The 20189-nt window shown below is 45.2% G+C and overlaps 1 protein-coding gene across 7 annotated transcripts in view; it reads right to left on the reverse strand.

The window, feature by feature from the left end:
* Nucleotides 1–2644: 2644 nt before the first annotated feature.
* ZSCAN20 (zinc finger and SCAN domain containing 20) overlaps nt 2645–20189 on the reverse strand; it is a 28220-nt gene continuing 10675 nt past the window's right edge. For 3 of the 7 annotated variants that reach the window (XR_010836317.1, XR_010836316.1, XR_010836315.1), the window contains exons 3-9: nt 19011–19197; nt 18514–18590; nt 18152–18236; nt 16040–16732; nt 7823–8251; nt 3958–7247; nt 2645–3731 (exon numbers count right to left, since the gene is read on the reverse strand). Coding sequence is in view for 4 of the 7 variants with exons in the window: in XM_059070875.2 (XP_058926858.1) it covers nt 5989–7247; nt 7823–8251; nt 16040–16732; nt 18152–18236; nt 18514–18590; nt 19011–19197 (2730 nt within the window). In the remaining 3 variants the exon portion in view is untranslated. Of the gene's footprint in view, nt 3732–3957; nt 7248–7822; nt 8252–16039; nt 16733–18151; nt 18237–18513; nt 18591–19010; nt 19198–20189 lie in introns of those variants that run through there. The other 4 variants (XM_067012052.1, XM_067012063.1, XM_059070879.2 and 1 more) reach the window with 2 other exon arrangements.

The raw sequence follows: 20189 nt of genomic DNA on the forward strand, positions 1-20189 counted from the left end.
CCTTAAATCTCTGCGCCTCCTAGTGGCCAAAATTTAATCAATTTTAATGCCGTAGTCACTAACAGGGAACGAAAATCAATCACAAACGTCTAAGAAATTAGTTGCTCAAGAAAGGTCCCTGAGATAACACCGGTGTTTTCTCTTCCCCCGACCAGGACACGCCAGATGGGTTTAGCCTGACCTTCAGCCCAGGTAGCCTCACCTCCTCCGTCTATTTCTGGGCAACTTCAAGGAGTGCGGTTGGGTTAGGGACTTCGTATGTGATCCTGAACTAGCTCTTACCGGATGCTGTCCGTAGAGGGTGCTCCTGGCCTGGCACCCTGGGTGCATTCTGCATGCAGAGCTCCTCACCACTGCCTCCAGAGCAGCCCCTTGACCCACCTCCTGCTGGTCTCTACCACCTCTAACTACACAGAAGCGACTCTGTGGTCTATGAATTCCCCAACGCACTAGAGCCAAGCTGTGTTTTTTTTGAGGAGCACAGGCTCCGGACGCTCAGGCTCAGCGGCCATGGCTCACGGGCCCAGCCGCTCCGCGGCACGTGGGATCTTCCCGGACCGGGGCACGAACCCGTGTCCCCTGCATCAGCAGGCGGACTCTCAACCACTGCGCCACCAGGGAAGCCCCAAGCTGTGTTTTATGCAGGAGGGAGAAGACCCCTTTCCCCTCTGTGTCACACCGGTTGTCTGGCACCAAAGTAGGGCTCCCTGACCCCCAGTGACTCTCAAGAGATTCCAGTGACCACAGCTCCGTCAACCCCTGCCCGCGGCTCCTCTCCTGTTTGAGCTCAGATGGACTCATAAAGCTGATCCAGAAGTAGCCTTCGCCGTAGACCTGTTTTCTTCATCTTGCCTCCCATGGCCCTCACCCTCTGGATGGCAAGATTATGGGGTATTTTCCTACAATGAAAATGTGAAAAATAAACGTGACTATAGAAATTATAGAAAGAAGCACAATGTACGGCAGACCAGATCAGAATCATCTTTACATGCAAAGAGAATCACTAGCCCTGCCCTGACTAGAAAATCGATCCCTAGTGAGTTTCGGCGAAATGGTCTCATTGGATTCTGGCCTTGACTTAACCTAGTGGCTCCCAGGACAAAGCAGCTCTCTGCCTTGAGAAGTGGGAGAACTGGCTACACGCTGCGAAGAAGAGGGGCTCTTGAGCTCTCTGCCTTCCTCTCAGCCACATAGGCTGGGGTCACTGGGGTTCATGACAAGGACCAGGGGAGCGAGGCCCCAGAGGGAGATGAGGTTATCTTTCTGCCACAGGGTTGGCTGGGGGAAGTCACAGTGAGGTGAGAAACTCGACACCCCAAAAAAACTGCATTTGGAAGTCATTCCAGATTTGCCTAAAACCAGAGTGAGGGGGGAAGTGGTGCTAAAGATAAGGTGGTGGTAATACTGGGAGTGTGCAGAGGACCAGCCACAGGCGGCGGGAGAAGACAAACGTGTGTCACCCTCGACCCCAAAGCCCAGCCTGAACCCCACCTCACCGGCAAAGCCTTCCTGACCTCCCACTACAGGTAGAACTAACCTCTTGTAGGGGCTTAAGATGGGCGTTTGCTGCTAAGAGGTGGAGGCTAAGGGACATCCAAAGGAAGGGTGGGATCAAAATTGAGGTCAGGTGATGTTTCACTTGATTAATTCTGCGTCTGTTCAGAAAAAGACTTCCTAGGCCGCTGGGCAACCACAGCCCAACTGGAAAATGCCCTTAGAAGGGACAGCGTGTGTCTGGGGGTCCACGTCTGGATGTGCACGTCTTGCTGGGCGGAGGCGGCTTTCTGTGAGCCCAGGTGTGCACGTGAACACCCGTGCTGAGCGGTGGACCAAGAGGCCGGAGACAGCAGCGGGTGCACGTGGGGCTGGAGGGCCCAGGAGGTGATAACTTCACCTGGAAGTTATCGGCACACAGTGGTAAACACGCAAATGGAACGGAGTGAACGGAGTGAATGGAGAAGCAGGCGCGGGCCCCAGGGCTGGGCTACAGAGACCCAGGGCGGCCTGGGGGATGAGACTGCCTGCCACCCACACGCACCCCAGACGTCACTGCATTCATACTTCAAAGCCTCCGCACCCCCGGCCCCAAAGGGTGTCACTCTTCTCCACAGACTGACTAAAGGGAGTCTTTTCTGCAGCCCAAAGCTGGAGAGCCATCCCCAGACAGGATGAGGCAGGGAGAACCCAGGGGACCCGGCTGCTACATTTTCCAGCACGGGAGGACCGAGTTGCCTGACACTTCTTCAGGCTGGGGGCTGGGGGACATGTTCAAGCTGAGGCAGCCAGGACCGTGCCTTCAGCAGCTGGGGCCAAGGCCCATGAACAGAAAGGGATATCTAAAGCAGCCTGGTCCCGCCTTTCCCTGCCGCTACCTTAGGGTCTGCTGCCTGCTGAGGAGTCTGTGGAATGAGTCTTGGTGGTGCCCTTTAGACACCTCCAAGGAGCCAGTGCCCCTCCTGGGGTGGAGGGCACAGAAATCAAGGAAGGAGATGCAGCTCACACAAAACACCTTCCCAGGGAGGCAGGTACCGCTTCTGTCTCCCATGACCAGGGTCTGACCTGTGGCCACGCAGGCTGAGAAACCGCCCATATTTGCAGAGTGAATCTACTTCCCAAGAGCGGACCGACGGTAACAAGGCTTGGGGTGTGTCAAACCAGATGTCCGTTTATTTGAGCAGCAAAGACCCGTTGGAGGATGTCTGGGTGCCCTGGCAGAGTGATGGGTCGGGTCCCAAGCATGGAAGCCACCTGAAAGGGAACTCCTTCCGAAGGAAGGGTCAGGTACACAAGGAGAGAAGGTCCTCCCGGGCCACTTTCTCTCCTGGCCCACAATGCCCTTGATTTCATGGCTGAACCTGAGTTACAAGAAAGGACCAATAGGTAATAAACATCAAAACTGTTCACTTGAGAACATGAGACACCAGCACACTTCCAAGAGCAGGGGAACAGGTGATGCTTGGGAGGGGAGAGGGCCATATTCTCACTTCTACACAGAGCTCAGCTTGGCTTCCACAGGGAAGGTTCCAGAAAATTCAGAACTACATTGAGAAATCCGGTGTCAGCAGCGATTGAGGCAGTGTCCAAAAGTTGGCTGGAGTGCACAGGAGGTGGTGGGACTGGGGCGTAGTCTAGATCTCCTCTGAGGGGCCTCTTCCTCTATACGTGGTGCTTCTCCAGTTCTGTCCCGGGCCCAGCCTTTCTATGACTTGAACATGAAGGTAACTCCCAAGCATACAGATAACTCTCTAGTCCTAACCTCCCCCCAGCTTCAGGCCCAGATATCCAAATGCCTGCTGCGTATCGTATCGCCTCTTGGATGTCCCTAACCAAAATGCCCTAAATTAAACTTCTGCTCTTCTGCCCTCCTGCCCTATCTGCACCTCCTCCTGTGATCCCAGTTCTGAATGACGGCCGGCTCCACCGGCCACCCAGCCATCCTGGCTTTCCTCTGCTGTCCTCAATTCTGCCTGTGGAACCTCTCAAATCATCCCCTCCTCTTCAACATTATCCCTGCTCTAGTTCGGACCCTCACGTTTAACTGGAATATTGCGAGTGTCCCAACAGGCTGTCCTAACTGCAGCATAGCCAGATTCTGTTCAGCTATTAGGTTTCAACAACGCGCATCTGACCATGTCTCCCTTGGCAGCCACGAGGTCCTCCATGACCCACCCCCGCACCCTTCCAATCTGAGCTCCTAACACTCCTCACCTCCCATTTACACCCCAATGGAGCTAAGAAGTTATGGTCCCAGGGGCTTCCCGGGTGGCGCAGTGGTTGAGAGTCCGCCTGCCGATGCAGGGGACGCGGGTTCGTGCCCCGGTCTGGGAGGATCCCACATGCTGCGGAGCGGCTGGGCCCGTGAGCCATGGCCGCTGGGCCTGCGCGTCCGGAGCCTGTGCTCCGCAATGGGAGAGGCCACGGCAGTGAGAGGCCCGCGTACCGCAAAAAAAAAAAAACCAAACAGAAGTTATGGTCCCAGCCCCACCCTGAAGCCATGCTATTTCATACCACTTGGTCTTTCCCTGGACCTCCCTTCCCTTCCTCCAGGATCCTTCCTCTTGGCTCAGGTGGTTCCCTACCCACCACCCTACTGTTGCTGTTACTGACACCTGGTGGTTCAAAGCCAGGGCTCACTCACGGGCCCTGCTCCTCAGAGATAAGGTGAGCCAGGAGAGGTAAACTGAGAAGGGGGTGACAGGCAGTGATCCGAGGTAAGCAGGCTCTTGGGAAGCCAAGGAAGGGACTAAGGAGTGATAAGCGTCGGTGGGAGTGCCAATCTCCCCACTGACTGCTTCACATGCAGAGAGTCCCACTCTTCAAGGTTCCCTCACATCTACTATCTAATAGTACTTCCCAAGTTGATGAACGAGCCAGGGTATGAACGGCATTCCCAGTATCATAGGCATGTGTCAGGAGAGGGATGCTCCTTTAAAATCCTTTGGAAACCATAGTCCTTGGCCAACATTGTTTAACCCTCCTGAGGAGAAATCCTGGAGGCCAAAGCACTGCGAACTAGGAAACCATCCTGTGTGAACCTTTCTGATTGAGCCTGTTGGAGCTGGAGGCAGGTCTTTACGGCCAACATTTAGACAGCACTGGGTAGGTCTGGGCCGAGATGGCTCAGAGTAAGAGTGCACCATGAACCTGGACTAAGCAATAGCCTTCAAAGCCCCCTCCGCGGCACTCCACACACACCGCTCCTTCCACCCGCCTTCTGCCTCAGCCTTGGCACAAAGCTTCTGCTCTGCATGGAGGGAAAGGGCCAGGGGGCCAACACACCAGGGTGAGTGAGCACTGGCCAGCGAGCCCAGGTTTCTTAAGGTTCAACCTACGATCCAGCCAAGTCTCACAAGAAGCAGGGTTGACCCCGAGAAAAAGGGAAATTCTTTAAAACCCCATTTCCTTAGCCAAAACTGTATCTCATTGGAAGAAACATCACTTTGGCTACATTATTGTTCCCAATCTCAACTCACCTCTGTCTCTCACCCATATTATTGTGAAGATGGAAATTCACATCAAGTGCTTTGATGAGAGCTCAGCCTTGCTCAAAGCACATTGCCAACTGTGAACAACCCCAGTCCTTCAATCTTTTGGGATTCTCAATGTCCATATTTGTTAAAAACAGAATTCATAGGGAATTTTAACAGAAAGTGTGGTCTACAAAGTGCTTTGGCATCTGAGTTACCTGCCCCAATGTGGAAGAGGATTCAGTGAAGTGGTGAGAGCACCTCAGGCCCTAGAGACAGAGCTGGTTGAATCCTGCCTCTGCCATTTTCATATGTGTGACCCAAGCAAGTCACTTCTCTCTTCTGGGAAATGGGGAAAATATTAGTACCTCCTGGGGCTGCTGGGAGGAGTAAATGAGATGATGTATACAAAGTGCTTAGCACACAGCCTGATGAAGAGCTCGATAGATGCTGGCTTCTTTTGCTATTATTAATAATGATCAAGTAATGATGTCACTGTTGTTTCTCCCCTTTGATAAGCTCATGGTGGCCTGCTCTAGGCCACTGATTCTCAATTATGCCCCCATCACTGGAGAGTCTCAAAGTTCTCCCAGGAGGTTATGCCCCAACAGAAAATGGCCATGTATGAGAATTTGCCAACATACACCGATGGGGCATGTGTACATGTGGACGGTGTGAAGGCACAGCAAGGTCTAGAATTACTGCTCAGGATCACTGATTTACCTCTAATCCCCTCAGTTACCAGTCTGGCTCAAACACTGATAAAGCTCTTACACGACAGCAAATATAAGGGCAGCCTGAGGATTGTGTGGGTTTTTTGCAGGAGAAAAAACACATTACACTTAAGAAAAGTGCCTTCAAATCTGGATCCTTAGCATTTGTAATTCACTTCTGAATTACCTGGACTGTACCAAGGTAAGTTCCCCAGGTACACACTAATCTTAAAAATTGGGACAGTTTCTTTCTAGCATACATCTTAGGATCTTGGAAGATTTAAATATATGTTTTTCTCTTTTGTCTCCTATGACGCCTTCCCTCCTGCATGGGTTCTCCTGTGGGCACTGAAGTGGGAGCTGTTGTTGAAATCTTTGCCGCACTCCGTACACTTGTAGGGTTTCTCCCCGGTGTGGATTCTCTGGTGAATAATAAGACTGGAGCTCTGGTTAAAGCATTTCCCACACTCTCTGCACTTATAAGGCTTCTCTCCTGTGTGGATTCTCTGGTGGGTAATGAGGTTGGAACGGTCACGGAAGAACTTCCCACACTCGAGGCATCTGTAGGGCTTCTCTCCTGTGTGCACCCTCTGGTGTGTGATGAGCTTGGAACGCTCCCCGAAGCATTTCCCACAGTCTGCACACTCATACGGCTTCTCCCCAGTGTGGGTTCGCTGGTGGTTGGCCAGCGTGGAGCTCTTACTGAAGCTTTTCCCACATTCGGCACATCCATATGGTTTCTCTCCCGTGTGGATTCTTTGGTGACTGATGAGGGCAGAACTCTTGGAGAAGCTTCTTCCACATTCGGAACACTGATAAAGTTTATCCCCTGAGTTGGTGCTTTGCAGTTCAGGAGAACTCAAGTTCTTACTGGCACTTTGAGTTTGTTCTCGAGATGTCTCCTCTGTTGAGTTCCTCCAGTGAGCACTAAAGGATGGGCTCTGGCCAGAGTTTTTCCCAGGCTCACCACAGTGATCAGGATTTCCTCCCAAGTGGATTCTCTGATGTTTCAGAAGGTTTGAGCTCTGGGCGAAGCTTTCCCAACATTCCCCACATTTATAGGGCTTTACCCTCGTGTGCGTTCTCTGGTGGGTGATGAGATTGGAGTGGTCACTAAAGCTTTTCCCACATTCAAGGCATTTGTAGGGCTTCTCTCCAGTGTGGATTCTCTGATGGGTATTGAAGTTGGAGCGGTCACTAAAGCTTTTCCCACATTCAAGGCATTTGTAGGGCCTCTCACCTGTGTGTATCCGCTGGTGGGCGATTAACTGCGAATTCCGGCTGAACCTTTTCACGCACGTGTCACACTCGAAGGGTTTCTCTGCAAGGTACAGGCCTTGATGATCGATGAGTTTTTCTAAGTCCTCTTCAGAAGAACATTCTTCCCACTGATCCTGGGATGGATTTCCCCACTGCCCTTTACCTTCATTTTCATTTTCACTGTCTTCCCCCCAATCATGAGGGTAGCAATCATCCTCTGCAGTACACTTTGATAAGGCTCCAGGAAAATCTTCAAAAATGTCCTGCTCTGAAATCTGGTCTTCATCCTCATGCCTCATCTCAAAACCTGAAAGAATGGACAGAAATGCATTCATTAGTTAGTTTCTATTTATACATCTGGATCTTGTGTCTTATGAATTTGGCTAACATGAATTTGTACTTATATCTTATATCTCACAGCTTATAAACGTGACTAACATGAAATTGATCCAGTTTCAGCACACACATACATTTCTGACCTGTAAAGCTTAGGAACAGAGTTTGGGACATGCTAACTCCACCAAAGGGAGCCGTAAGCCCCAGCCCAAGCAGCCAGCTGTCAGTCTCCCTGGCCAGCTACCCTATCCCACTACTGAACAATGAACACTTTCTTCTCCTGGTACATTCAGTATGGCCTATGTCATATGAGATTGAATAAACTCTGTAACTGCCCAGATGAATCCAAGTAAAATCTAGACTGACTGCTTTTCTTATTTAGGGGATTACACTAAGCTAGAGACTGGATAATCTCAGCGAAGCACAAATCCTTAACTTATTCAATTTCATTCTCTCTTTCAGTTCAGAGAAAAGAAATGAGCCTGGCTTCCACACTCTCCCTGCATGCTTGCAGATTTTGTGGACATCTAATTATTCCAAGCTTACCAGTGTCTGGGGTTTTAGGACCTGGGGTTGGAGGTCTGATGGCATCTTCACCTGCCATTTCATCCCAGGCCTCCTGGTTGACAAGCTGAGTACCACTCTCCCCAGAAGTAGGAAGACCCACTGCCTCCTTGCTGGTCTCCATGTCTCTAACCGCAGTCCGAGCCCTCATCAGCAAGTCCAGCTCCTCATAGAAGGGGCAGGTCCCAGGTGGGTGGCTGCTCTTGGCTTTTCGGTAGCTTCGAAGGAGGTTTTTGAATCTGTAGCGACACTGCTCCAGGGTCCGCAGGAAGCCCTGTGCACACAGCCGCTCTGCAATGGCCCGGTACACCTGGCTGTTCTGGTGACAAGTGCGAAGCTTCTCAGAGAATGGGGACTCACTGAGAATGGTCAGGAAGGCCTTGGTCTCCTCGTAGCCCCAGTGCACACCTGCTGTCAGGAGTGAAGAGTTCAGAATTGAGAGACTTGATGAGATTTACCTAGGTCATCAGGGATTGGGGTCACCTGCCCTGCTAAACACCTAGGCACTTTGGAAATCGTCCAGGTGCCTGGCACACCAGCAAAGAATATACCCTTGTTTTTCAAGGCTGTGCCAGGGCTTCCTATCCCCACTCCCTTCTAAGAGACTCTATTAACATTTAAGAGTCTTGGCTAAAGGGGAGGATTTAAGTGGCCATATGATACCAGTTGACCCATGTCCCTGGCTTCAGCTGATTGGTTCAAGGAAAGGGCTGTAACTGAGATACAAGACACTGTCTCTATACCCATTCAATACATGTGCTCTACTTTATTTATTATTTATTTATTGGGGTGTTTATTGGTTTTTAAAATGTTTATTTGGTTTTTTATACACCAGGTTCTTATTAGTTATCCATTTTATACATATTAGTGATTACATGTCAACCCCAATCTCCCAATTCATCCCCCCACCACCCCCCACCACCACCACTTCCCCCCCTTGGTGTCCATACGTTTGTTCTCTGCATTTGTGTCTCAATTTCTGCACTGCAAACCAGTTCATCTGTACCATTTTTCTAGGTTCCACATATATGCATTAATATACCATATTTGTTTTTCTCTTTCTGACTTACTTCACTCTGTATGACAGTCTCTACATTTATCCACGTCTCTACAAATGACCCAATTTCACTCCTTTTTATGGTTGAGTAATATTCCATTGTATATATGTACCACCGCTTCTTTATCCCTTCATCTGTAGATGGGCATTTAGGTTGCTTCCATGTCCTGGCTATTGTAAATAGTGTTGCAATGAACATTGTGGTGCATGTGTCTTTTTGAATTATGGTTTTCTCTGGGTATATGCCCAGCAGTGGAATTGCTAGGTCATATGGTAATTCCATTTTTAGTTTTTTGAGGAACCTCTATACTGCTCTCCATAGTGGCTGTATCAATTTACATTCCCAACAACAGGGCAAGAGGCTTCCCTTTTCTCCACACCCTCTCTAGCATTTGTTGTCTGTAGATTTTTTGATGATGCCCATTCTAACTGGTGTGAGGTGATATCTCATTGTAGTTTTGATTTGCATTTCCCTAATAATTAGTGATGTTGAGCAGCTTTTCATGTGCTTCTTGGCCATCTGTATGTCTTCTTTGGAGAAATGTCTATTTAGGTCTTCTGCCCATTTTTGGATTGGGTTGTTTGTTTTTTTAATATTGAGCTGCATGAGCTGTTTATATATTTTGGAGATTAATCCTTTGTCCATTGATTCATTTGCAAATATTTTCTCCCATTCTGAGGATTGTCTTTTCATCTTGTTTGTAGTTTCCTTTGCTTTGCCAAGCCTTTTAAGTTTCATTAGGCCCCATTTGTTTATTTCTGTTTTTATTTCCATTACTCTAGGAGGTGGATCAAAAAAGATCTTGCTGTGATTTATGTCAAAGAGTGTTCCTCCTATGTTTTCCTCTAAGAGTTTTATAGTGTCTGGTCTTACATTTAGGTCTCTAATCCATTTTGAGTTTTTTTTGTGTATGGTGTTAGGGAGTGTTCTAATTTCATTCTTTTACATGTAGCTGTACAGTTTTCCCAGCACCACTTATTGAAGAGACTGTCTTTTCGCCATTGTATATCCTTGACTCCTTTGTCATATTTTAGTTGACCATACGTGCATGGGTTTATCTCTGGGCTTTCTATCCTGTTCCATTGATCTATATTTCTGTTTTTGTGCCAGTACCATATTGTCTTGATTACTGTAGCTTTGTAGTATAGTCTGAAGTCCAAAAGCCCGATTCCTCCAGCTCCGTTTTTCTCCTTCAAGACCACTTTGGCTATTCGGGGTCTTTTGTGTCTCCCTACAAATTTTAAGATTTTTTTTGTTCTAGCTCTGTAAAAAATGCCCTTGGTAATTTGACAGGGATTGTATTAAAACTGTAGATTGATTTGAATAGCATAGTCATTTTCACAATATTGATTTTTCCAATCCAAGAACATGGTATATCTCTCCGTCTGTTTGTATCATCTTTAATTTCTTTCAACAGTGTCTTATAGTTTTCTGCATACAGGTTTTTTGTCTCCTTAGGTAGGTTTATTCCTAGGTATTTTATTCTTTTTGTTGCAATTGTAAATGGGAGTGCTTCCTTAATTTCTCTTTCACATTTTTCATCATTAGTGTACAGGAATGCAAGAGATTTTTCTGCATTAATTTTGTATCCTGCAACTTTGCCAAATTCATTGATTAGCTCTAGTAGTTTTCTGGTGGCATCTTAAGGATTCTTTATGTATAGTATCATGTCATCTGCAAACAGTGACAGTTTTACTTCTTCTTTTCCAATTTGTACTCCTTTTATTTCTTTTTCTTCTCTGATTGCCGTGGCTAGGACTTCCAAAACTATGTTGAATAATAGTGGTGAGATTGGACATCCTTGTCTTGTTCCTGATCTTAGCAGAAATGCTTTCAGTTTTTCACCATTGAGAATGATGTTTGCTTTGGTTTGTTATATATAGCCTTTATTATGTTGAGGTAGGTTCCCTCATGCCCACTTTCTGGAGAATTTTTATCATAAATCAGTGTTGAATTTTGCCAAAAGCTTTTTCTGCATCTATTGAGATGATCATACGGTTTTTCTTTTTCAATTTGTTAATATGGTGTTGATTTGCATATATTGAAGAATCTTTGATTTGCATATATTGAAGAATCTTTGATTTGCATATATTGATGAATTCTTGATTTGCATATATTGATGAATCCTTGCATCCCTGGGATAAATCCCACTTGATCATGGTGTATGATCCTTTTAATGTGTTGTTGGATTCTGTTTGCTAGTATTTTGTTGAGGATTTTTGCATCTATATTCATCAGTGATATTGGTCTGTAATTTTCTTTATTTGTGATATCTTTTTCTGCTTTGGGTATCAGGGTGATGGTGGCCTCATAGAATGAGTTTGGGAGTGTTCCTTCCTCTGCAATTTTTTGGAAGAGTTTGAGAAGGATGGGTGTTAGCTCTTCTCTAAATGTTTGACAGAATTCACCGGTGAATCATCTGGTCCTGGACTTTTGTTTGTTGGAAGATTTTTAATCACAGGTTCAATATCAGTGCTTGTGATTGATCTGTTCATATTTTCTATTTCTTCCTGGTTCAGTCTTGGAAGGTTAAACCTTTCTAAGAATTTTGTCCATTTCTTCCAGATTGTCCATTTTATTGGCATAGAGCTGCTTGTAGTAGTGTCTCAGGATGCTTTGTATTTCTGTGGTGTCTGTTGTAACTCCTCCTTTTTCATTTCTAATTTTAATGATTTGAGTCCTCTCCTTTTCTTAATGAGTCTGGCTAATGGTTTACCAATTTTGTTTATCTTCTCAAAGAACCAGCTTTTAGTTTTATTGATCTTTCCTATTGTTTTCTTGGTTTCTATTTCATTTATTTCTGCTCTGATCTTTATGATTTCTTTCCTTCTGCTAACTTTTGGTTTTGTTTGTTCTTCTTTCTCTAGTTCTTTTAGGTGTAAGGTTAGATTGTTTATTTGAGATGTTTGCTGTCTCTTGAGGTAGGACTGTATTGCTATAAACTTCTCTCTTAAACTGCTTTTGCTGCATCCCATAGGTTTTGGATCATCGTATTTTCATTGTCATTTGTTTCTAGGTTTTTTTGATTTCCTCTTTGATTTCTTCAGTGATCTCTTGGTTATTTAGCAACGTATTGTTTAGCCTACATCTGTGTTTTTTATGTTTTTTTCCCTTAATTGATTTCTAATCTCATAGCGTTGTGGTCAGAAACGATGCTTGATATGATTTCAATTTTCTTACATTTACTGAGGCTTGATTTGTGACCCAAGATGTGACCAGTCCTGGAGAATGTTCCATGTGCACTTGAGAAGAAAGTGTAATCTGCTGTTTTTGGATGCAATGTCCTATAAATATCAATTAAATCTATCTGCTCTGTTGTGTCATTTAAAATTCCTGTTTCTTTATTAATTTTCTGTTTGGATGATCTGTCCATTGGTGTTAGTGAGGTGTTAAAGTCCCCCATTATTATTGTGTTATTGTCGATTTCCTATTTTATAGCTGTTAGCAGTTGCCTTATGTATTGAGGTGCTCCTATGTTGGGTGCATATATATATTTATAATTGTTATATCTTCTTGGATTGATCCCTTGATCATTATGTAGTGTCCTTCCTTGTCTCTTGTAACATTCTTTATTTTACTTTTTTTTTTTTTGCGGTACGCGGGCCTCTCACTGTTGTGGCCTCTCCCACCATGGAGCACAGGCTCTGAACACGCAGGCTCAGCGGCCATGGCTCACGGGCCCAGCCTCTCTGCAGGATGTGGGATCCTCCTGGAACAGGGCATGAACCCACGTCCCGTGCATCGGCAGATGGACTCTCAACCACTGCGCCACCAGGGAAGCCCTACATTCTTTATTTTAAAGTCTATTTTGTCTGATACGAGTATTGCTACTCCAGCTTTCTTTTGATTTCCATTTGCATGGAATATTTTTTTCCATCCCCTCACTTTTAGTCTGTATGTGTCCCTAGGTCTGAAGTGGGTCTCTGGTAGACAGCATGTATATGGGTCTTGTTTTTGTATCCATTCAGTGAGCTTGTGTCTTCTGGTGGGAGCATTTAATCCATTCATGCTTAAGGTAATTATCGATATGTATGTTCCTATTACCATTTTCATAATTGTTTTGGGTTTGTTTTAATAGGCCCTTTTCTTCTCTTGTGTTTCCCACTTAGAGAAGTTCATTTAGCATTTGTTGTAGAGCTGGTTTGGTGGTGCTGAATTCTCTTAGCTTTCGCTTGTCTGTAAAGCTTTTGATTCTTAGCTTTTGCTTGTCTGTAAAGCTTTTGATTTCTCCATCGAATCTGATGAGATCCTTGCCAGGTAGAGTAATCTTGGTTGTAGCTTCTTCCCTTTCATCACTTTAAGTATGTCATGCCACTCCCTTCTGGCTTGTAGAGTTTCTGCTGAGAAATCAGCTGTTAACTTTATGGGAGTTCCCTTGTATGTTATTTGTCATTCTTCCCTTGCTGCTTTCAATCATTTTTCTTTGTCTTTAATTCTTACCAATTTGATTACTATGTGTCTTGGTGTGTTTCTCCTTGGGTTTATCCTGTATGGAACTCTCTGCACTTTCTGGAATTGGGTGGCTATTTCCTTTCCCATGTTAGGGAAGTTTTCAACTATAATCTCTTCAAATATTTTCTTGGGTCCTTTCTCTCTCTCTTCTCCTTCTGAGACCCCTATAATGCAAATGTTGTTGCATTTAATGTTATTCCAGAGGTCTCTTAGGCTGTCTTCATTTCTTTTCATTATTTTTTCTTCATTCTGTTACACAGCAGTGAATTCCACCACTCTGTTTTCCAGGTCACTTATCCGTTCCTCTGTCTCAGTTATTCTGCTACTGATTCCTTCCAGTGTATTTTTCTTTCTTTGTCTTTTTTTTTTTTTTTTTTTGTGGTATGCGGGCCTCTCACTGCTGTGGCCTCTCCCATTGTGGAGCATAGGCTCTGGACGCACAGGTCCAGAGGCCATGGCTCATGGGCCCAGCCGCTCTGTGGCATGTGGGATCTTCCCGGACTGGGGCACAAACCCGCGTCCCCTGCATCGGCAGGTGAACTCTCAACCACTGTGCCAGCAGGGAAGCCCAAGTGTATTTTTCATTTCAGTTTTTGTATTGTTCGTGTCTGTTTGTTTGTTCTTTAATTCTTCTAGGTCTTTGTTAAACATTTCTTGCATCTTCTTGATCTTTGCCTCCATTCTTTTTCTGAGGTCCTCGATCATCTTCACTATCATTATTCTGAATTCATTTTTCTGGAAGGTTGCCTATCTCCACTTAATTTAGTTGTTTTTCTGGGATTTTATCTGGTTCCTTCATCTGGTACATAACCCTCTGCCTTTTCATCTTGTCTATCTTTCTGTGAATTTGGTCTTTGTTCCACAGGCTGAAGGACTGTAGTTCTTCTTGCTTCTGTTGTCTGCCCTCTGGTGGATTAGGCTATCTAAGAGGCTTGTACAAGTTTCCTCTCTACTTACTTTATGAATCACCTTTTCAACAAACATGGGAACTGAGAATCCCTAAAGACGTAAGTGGACTCCAGATAATCTTGCAATAGAGTCCAACTGAGGATCCCTTTCTTCTTTTGTGGAAGAAGGAAAAGGAGGTGGTCTATTTTCACTTCCTCTGCAGCTAAATGATGCAGCCAGGGAGGCAGCATGGTGGAGGGAAAACCAAATAAAATTGGAGGTGGGATCCCTGGACTCTGGTCTCAACACTTCACAGCTTGGGCTTCTGTATTTCCACTTTTACAGGGACTGGGTGTTTCCCTAGCATCAGTTATTCAAGTGTATACTGTCATGATTTCTGCTATATCTATTAAATATTTCACTCAACATCTTTCTTTACCTAAATTTACTATTTGTGAAATCACCTGTTGATGTGCTCATACACATTAAAATTAAAAGTTCACTCAGGTAACACTTATGATCATTCCCATACTACCAGTGACACACTCTGGGAAATACTGAATTAGCTCTTTAAGGTCCCTTAAGGTTTTAAAAATGTTTGCTTCTTTTTGCACAGCAAAGGAAACCACCAAGAAAAGGAAAAGTCAAACTACTGAATGCAAGAAAATATTTGCAAATGATATGACCGATAAGGGATTAATATTCAACATATATAAAAAAGCAAACATCAAAATAGCAAATAATTTTTAAAATGCATAGAAGAACTGAATAGACATTTTTCCAAAGAAGAAATGCAGGTGGCCAATATGCACATGAAAAGATGCTCAATATCACTAATCATCAGGGAAATGCAAATCAAAGCTATAATGAGATATCACCTCACACCTGTCAGAATGGCTAGTATCAAATAGTCTACAAATAACAAATGTTGGCGAGGATGTGGAAAAAAGGGAACCCTAGTGTACACTGTTGGTGGGAATGTAAATTGGTGCAGCCACTGTGGAAAACAGTATGGAGGTGTCTCAAAAAACTAAAAATAGAACTACCATGTGACCCAGCAATTCCACTCCTGGGTATATATCCAAAAAAAACAGAAACTAATTTGAAAAGATACATGCACCCCAATACTCATAGCAGAACTATTTATAATTGCAAAGACATGGAAACGACCTAAGTGTCCGTCAACAGATGAATGGATTAGGAAGATGTGGAATATATATATATATATACAATGGAATACTACTCAGCCATAAAAATGAACAAAATTTTGCCATTTGCAGCAACGTGAATGGACCTGGAGAGCGTTACGCTAAATGAAATAAGTCAGACAGAGAAAGATAAATACTGTATGCTATCACTTATATGTGGAATCTAAAAAATACAACAAACTAGTGAATATAACAAAAAAGCAGCAGACTCACAGATATAAGAGAGCAAACTAGTAGTTACCAGTGGGGAGGGGTAAATATAGGGGTGGGGAATGGGAGGTACAAACTATTAGGCATAAGATAAGCTCAAGGATGTATTGCACAACATGGGGAATATAGCCAATAATTTTGTAATAATTGTAAATGGAAAGTAACCTTTAAAAATTGTACAAAAAATTTTTTTTTAATTTAAGTGTTTGCTTCTATAACTAAGAAAACTCAAACAAGCAGAACTGATCATAGGAGAGAGAAGAGGAGCTTGAGGATGACCTACTCTAGCAGAATCACTCCAGACTGTGCCCTGAACTAGAGAGCAGAGGTTTGGTTGGTGAGAGGATTGGAACCTGGATCCGATTAAGCCCCAATGTTCTTACCAATACGACTCTGGAGCAGAGCTGGGCCCCCTGGAATCCTGGGTCCGTGGACGAACTCTTCAGTGGCCAGGTGACTGTCATCACCATTACAGTCGTCCGTTGTTTCCTCAGGCTCCCAGCCCCCTTCCTCCTGCTCATCCACCTCCATGTCGCTGTCCCCAAGCCTGGGGAGAACCACAGCCTCTCCTGGGCCATCTGAGGCTCTTATGGCCGTCCGAGCCCTCACCAGGGCCTCCAGCTCCTCATAGAAGGGGCAGGTCCCCGGCGGGTGGCTGCTCTTGGCTTTCCGGTAATTCCGTAGGAGGTTTTTGACTCTGTAGCGACACTGCTCCAGGGTCCGCAGGAAGCCCTGTGCCCTCAGCCGCTCTGCAATGGCCCGGTACACCTGGCGGTTCTGGTGACAAGTCCGGAGTTTTTCAGAAAAAGGAGACTCACTCAAAATTGCCAGGAAAGTCTTAGTCTCCTCATAGCTCCAGTGCACACCTGATACTTTCACATCCTCCACGTCCCACTGATATCGTTCTTCCCAGGCCTTGGAATCCCTCCAGGCCAATGCCTGAGCTGGTTTTGTTTGCTCAGTATCCCAGCTGTAATCTGCAGGGTTCTTTTGTCCAGGATTTACAAGTCTTGGACCCCAAAATTCTGGTCCTTGCTCTTGCTGGGAGATGATGGTTGGTTTTGAAACTGGAACTCCTATACAAAAGGAAGAAGAGACATGATTAAGTAGAAATGATCTGTTGAGCAAAGCGTTTGTCTAAGAAGTCCTTGAAACATTTGCCTGCAAGAAACTAAAGAGAAATTCCCAAGCTAATCCCTTAAGAGGTCTGGAAAGAAAGGGAGAGGTAACTAGAGGTAACCTCATCAGAAATATATTGACCTGTATGCTTTGTTCATTTGCTTTTTGGTTGGTGTTATGAAATACATCATGCAAAAGAGTGACTGTTACTGGTTCACAGATGGGCACATGCCCTAAATTAGCCAAATCAGAATAAATTTAACAGTTGGAGGAAAGGTTGTGGGTGGTGTGAGTCTCTCTTGCTAGGAACTTGAGGTCTCAAATGCCATTGGCATCTACCTTTGCCTATGACAAAAAATAGCTTTAATATGAAGCCGACACAAAGAATGGCAGAGCAGAGAGGAAGAAAGAACCCAGGTCCACTAGGAAGTTGCCGAGCCAATTTGTACCGTGGTTGGAGCACACCCTCCTCTGGACTTCCAATACTGTGAGAAAATAAACCTCCATATTTCTCAAAATACTTAGCTGTGTTTAAAGGACAGATGTCCCAATAGCTCCCAACCCCAGCAAATAGGAAGGCCTTAATTAAAATACGTATTTGAAGAAAACTAGATGAAAGAGTTTAGAGCTAAAAGAGGCTTAAGGATTCTCTAGTTCAGCATTTCCCAAAGCTTGTTCCTTTGAACACTATTTTCCCCAGATATCATGTGTAAAAAGGGCACACTTTTCATCATGTGTAAAAAGGATACACTGCCCAGCAAGTAGCCAACAGCTCCTAGTGTCTTACTTTACTGCCGTGAGTCAGACCTGCCACTGTCTCTCTACCTTATCCCACTCTCACGTCTAACTTTCCTCTTACTGATCCCAGGCTCCATGGGGAAATGTTCATTATTGTTTGACTTCCTGTGAAAATGTGCCTAAAGAGACAGGGGTCTGTGCTGGTCATATGGGCTTCAAGTATTTTGAGCCCTGTGATATTTATTTCTCATTGTGGTTTAAACACGTCAGTCTCCTGGGCTTAGTTCACTTGACTCTGCCCCGAGAGATGGACCTTATTTGATGCTGAAAAGACTGGGTTTCTGGGCCAGCAGGCTGGGTGCAGCCCTGGGACAGTGGTGAATGTACTGAGGAAATAAAAGATAATGAGTGCTGAGAGGGCAGGCTCTTGGCAGCCAGCCTGCCGGCCCAGAAATCCACTCCCCACACCCCCTCCCTGCTGCCACAGTGCTGGCCACAAAGAGCACGTCTTCTCCCTAGGTCTGAAATTCCAGAGACTTCACAGAGCCACGAGTCTTAGGGAGTGATGAAACATTCCTTGGGAACTGAGTGTACCGGAAACCCGACCGTATCTTATCCAGAGGGCACTGTTTCCTTACCCAGGGGCAGGCCATTCCCACAGCTGTCTCCTGGGGGATCCTTGCAGAACTCCTTCTCAGCGTGTCTGCCGGGACCCAGGGCTTCCTGAGGGATGTACAACAGAAAGACCTCAAATGTCACTGACCCTTCAAAACAGCCTGGGAGTCCCACCAGGCCCCAGGAAATATAATGGACACAGCAATACCATGTGTGAGGCTAGCATCCTAAGGAGCAGCTTGACCCAGGAGAGGCCCAGTGGACAGGGCAGGAGGGGCAGAGGCTCGCACCCTGCACCCGACAGCAGGGCACAGAGAGAAGAGAGGAGCAGGGCAAGGGCACAGGAGAAGTAACGACAGGAAAGGAGGAACAAACAGCAGCTTACCTGGGACTCCACTGTCACCTCCCAATCTCCAACGCTCCCCATCTTTGGTAAAGTAGGGACTCGGGGAGTGAGGACAGCTGAGGAGGAGAAAATATCTCTGGAACCCAAGCTCTGGTTCCCAAAAAAACCACCTCCCTCTCAGGTCCAGCTTTCCTAAAGCCTTACTCGGATCAAACTGAGACTATTCCTGTAGCCAGTGCAGACTTCCACTTTCTTTCCTTCTGGAGTATCTAGCTCCTAAGTTGCCATGTGTGAGATGTCAGCCCTGAACTCCTACGATCACCAGCCTGCCCCAGGCCCAGCCTGAACCTGCTACATGATTCAGCTACAGTGGGGTATGCTAACACCATTGGGAGCTTCATCTTCTTACTTCTCAGGGTGTCCCAGACACTACTGTAGCCCTTGCCTTGAATTCTGCATACCCCTCCTCAGGCACCCTTCCTCACCCCCCACCCCTTACCCCTCTTCCCTGATGGTCCCTGACTCCTGGTACTCACCACTCTCTTTCAAGGGCTGTGGTGCCATCTTGGTGTCTAGATGCTTGGGAAGGTCAGGACATGGATTCTTCACCCACTGCTTCTGGGACTGTCCCTCGGGCCAGTGATCTGCTGGCCACAGCTGGAAGCTCTGAGATTCCTTCATTGTCTTTAAGGACCTGGTCTCTTCTGCACACAGTTCCAGTTCCTACACACAGACAGCCAAAATTCCCAACCGTAAGTTCAATAACTGGCAGGGCAGGGCATGTTCTTTTGAGTACAGCTGTGGTTCAGAGGTTAACGGGCTCTTTTTAAAAACCAAAGATGGCTTAACGTTTGACGACAAAGCCATCAGACTAACTTCAGTAAACATACCAGCATTTATACCACCAAATAAGTACTTTCTATTTAACACAGAAAGGCTATACAAGGGTCTAAATGAGGCCACTATTACTCAAAATATTTTTGAATCATAACAAGATAAATTATGTAAAATTTTTGTGACATTAAAAGAAAGATAAAAGTTAACCAGGTATAGGTTAAAAGGCAAAAGGAAGCATAAAAGCAGATACAACTATAACTCTAAATGTAATTGCTCTAAATATTCCTGCTGAAAGGCAACGAAAATTCAAAGAATTGTAGATGGAATTTTAAAATGAAATGAAAGAATGTGCTGTTTCAGAAAGGCACATCTGGTCTCAAAACAGAAAGATACACAGAGATAAGACACTGTAACACAAAAGGAAAACCGAAGTGGCAATTTTAATTTCAATGTAGAAGTTTAGGCAAAAAAGTACTCAGAGATATGGAGAATATACATATAATAAAAGGAAATAATCAATTAAGAGATAACATTACCCAATTCAGCTCTATCAATCATAAAGCTAATTTCTTATCTCTCTCTCTCAATTGGTTCCAAATTCAGAGGTAGTGGTTGAGATGTTATTTCCTGGCCCTAAAACCCCAACAATAGAACAATCTCATTGTGTCATAGAAACACCTAACTTTAAAAAAAGTATTACGATTCTTTCAATAGGCATTTTCAATACTCACATGGTTCAAAAATAGAAAATATACACAAGGATATAACCAGTGAAAATACCTCATCCCCACCTGTCTCCATTCCACCTGCCCAGTATCTCCCTGGACTCCTCACCGCAGGTAAACACGGTTCTTCTGCATCCTTTCAAGTTTCTTTGT

Source organism: Kogia breviceps, chromosome 1, assembly GCF_026419965.1.
Source record: "Kogia breviceps isolate mKogBre1 chromosome 1, mKogBre1 haplotype 1, whole genome shotgun sequence".
In the NCBI taxonomy this organism is placed as follows: domain Eukaryota; kingdom Metazoa; phylum Chordata; class Mammalia; order Artiodactyla; family Physeteridae; genus Kogia; species Kogia breviceps.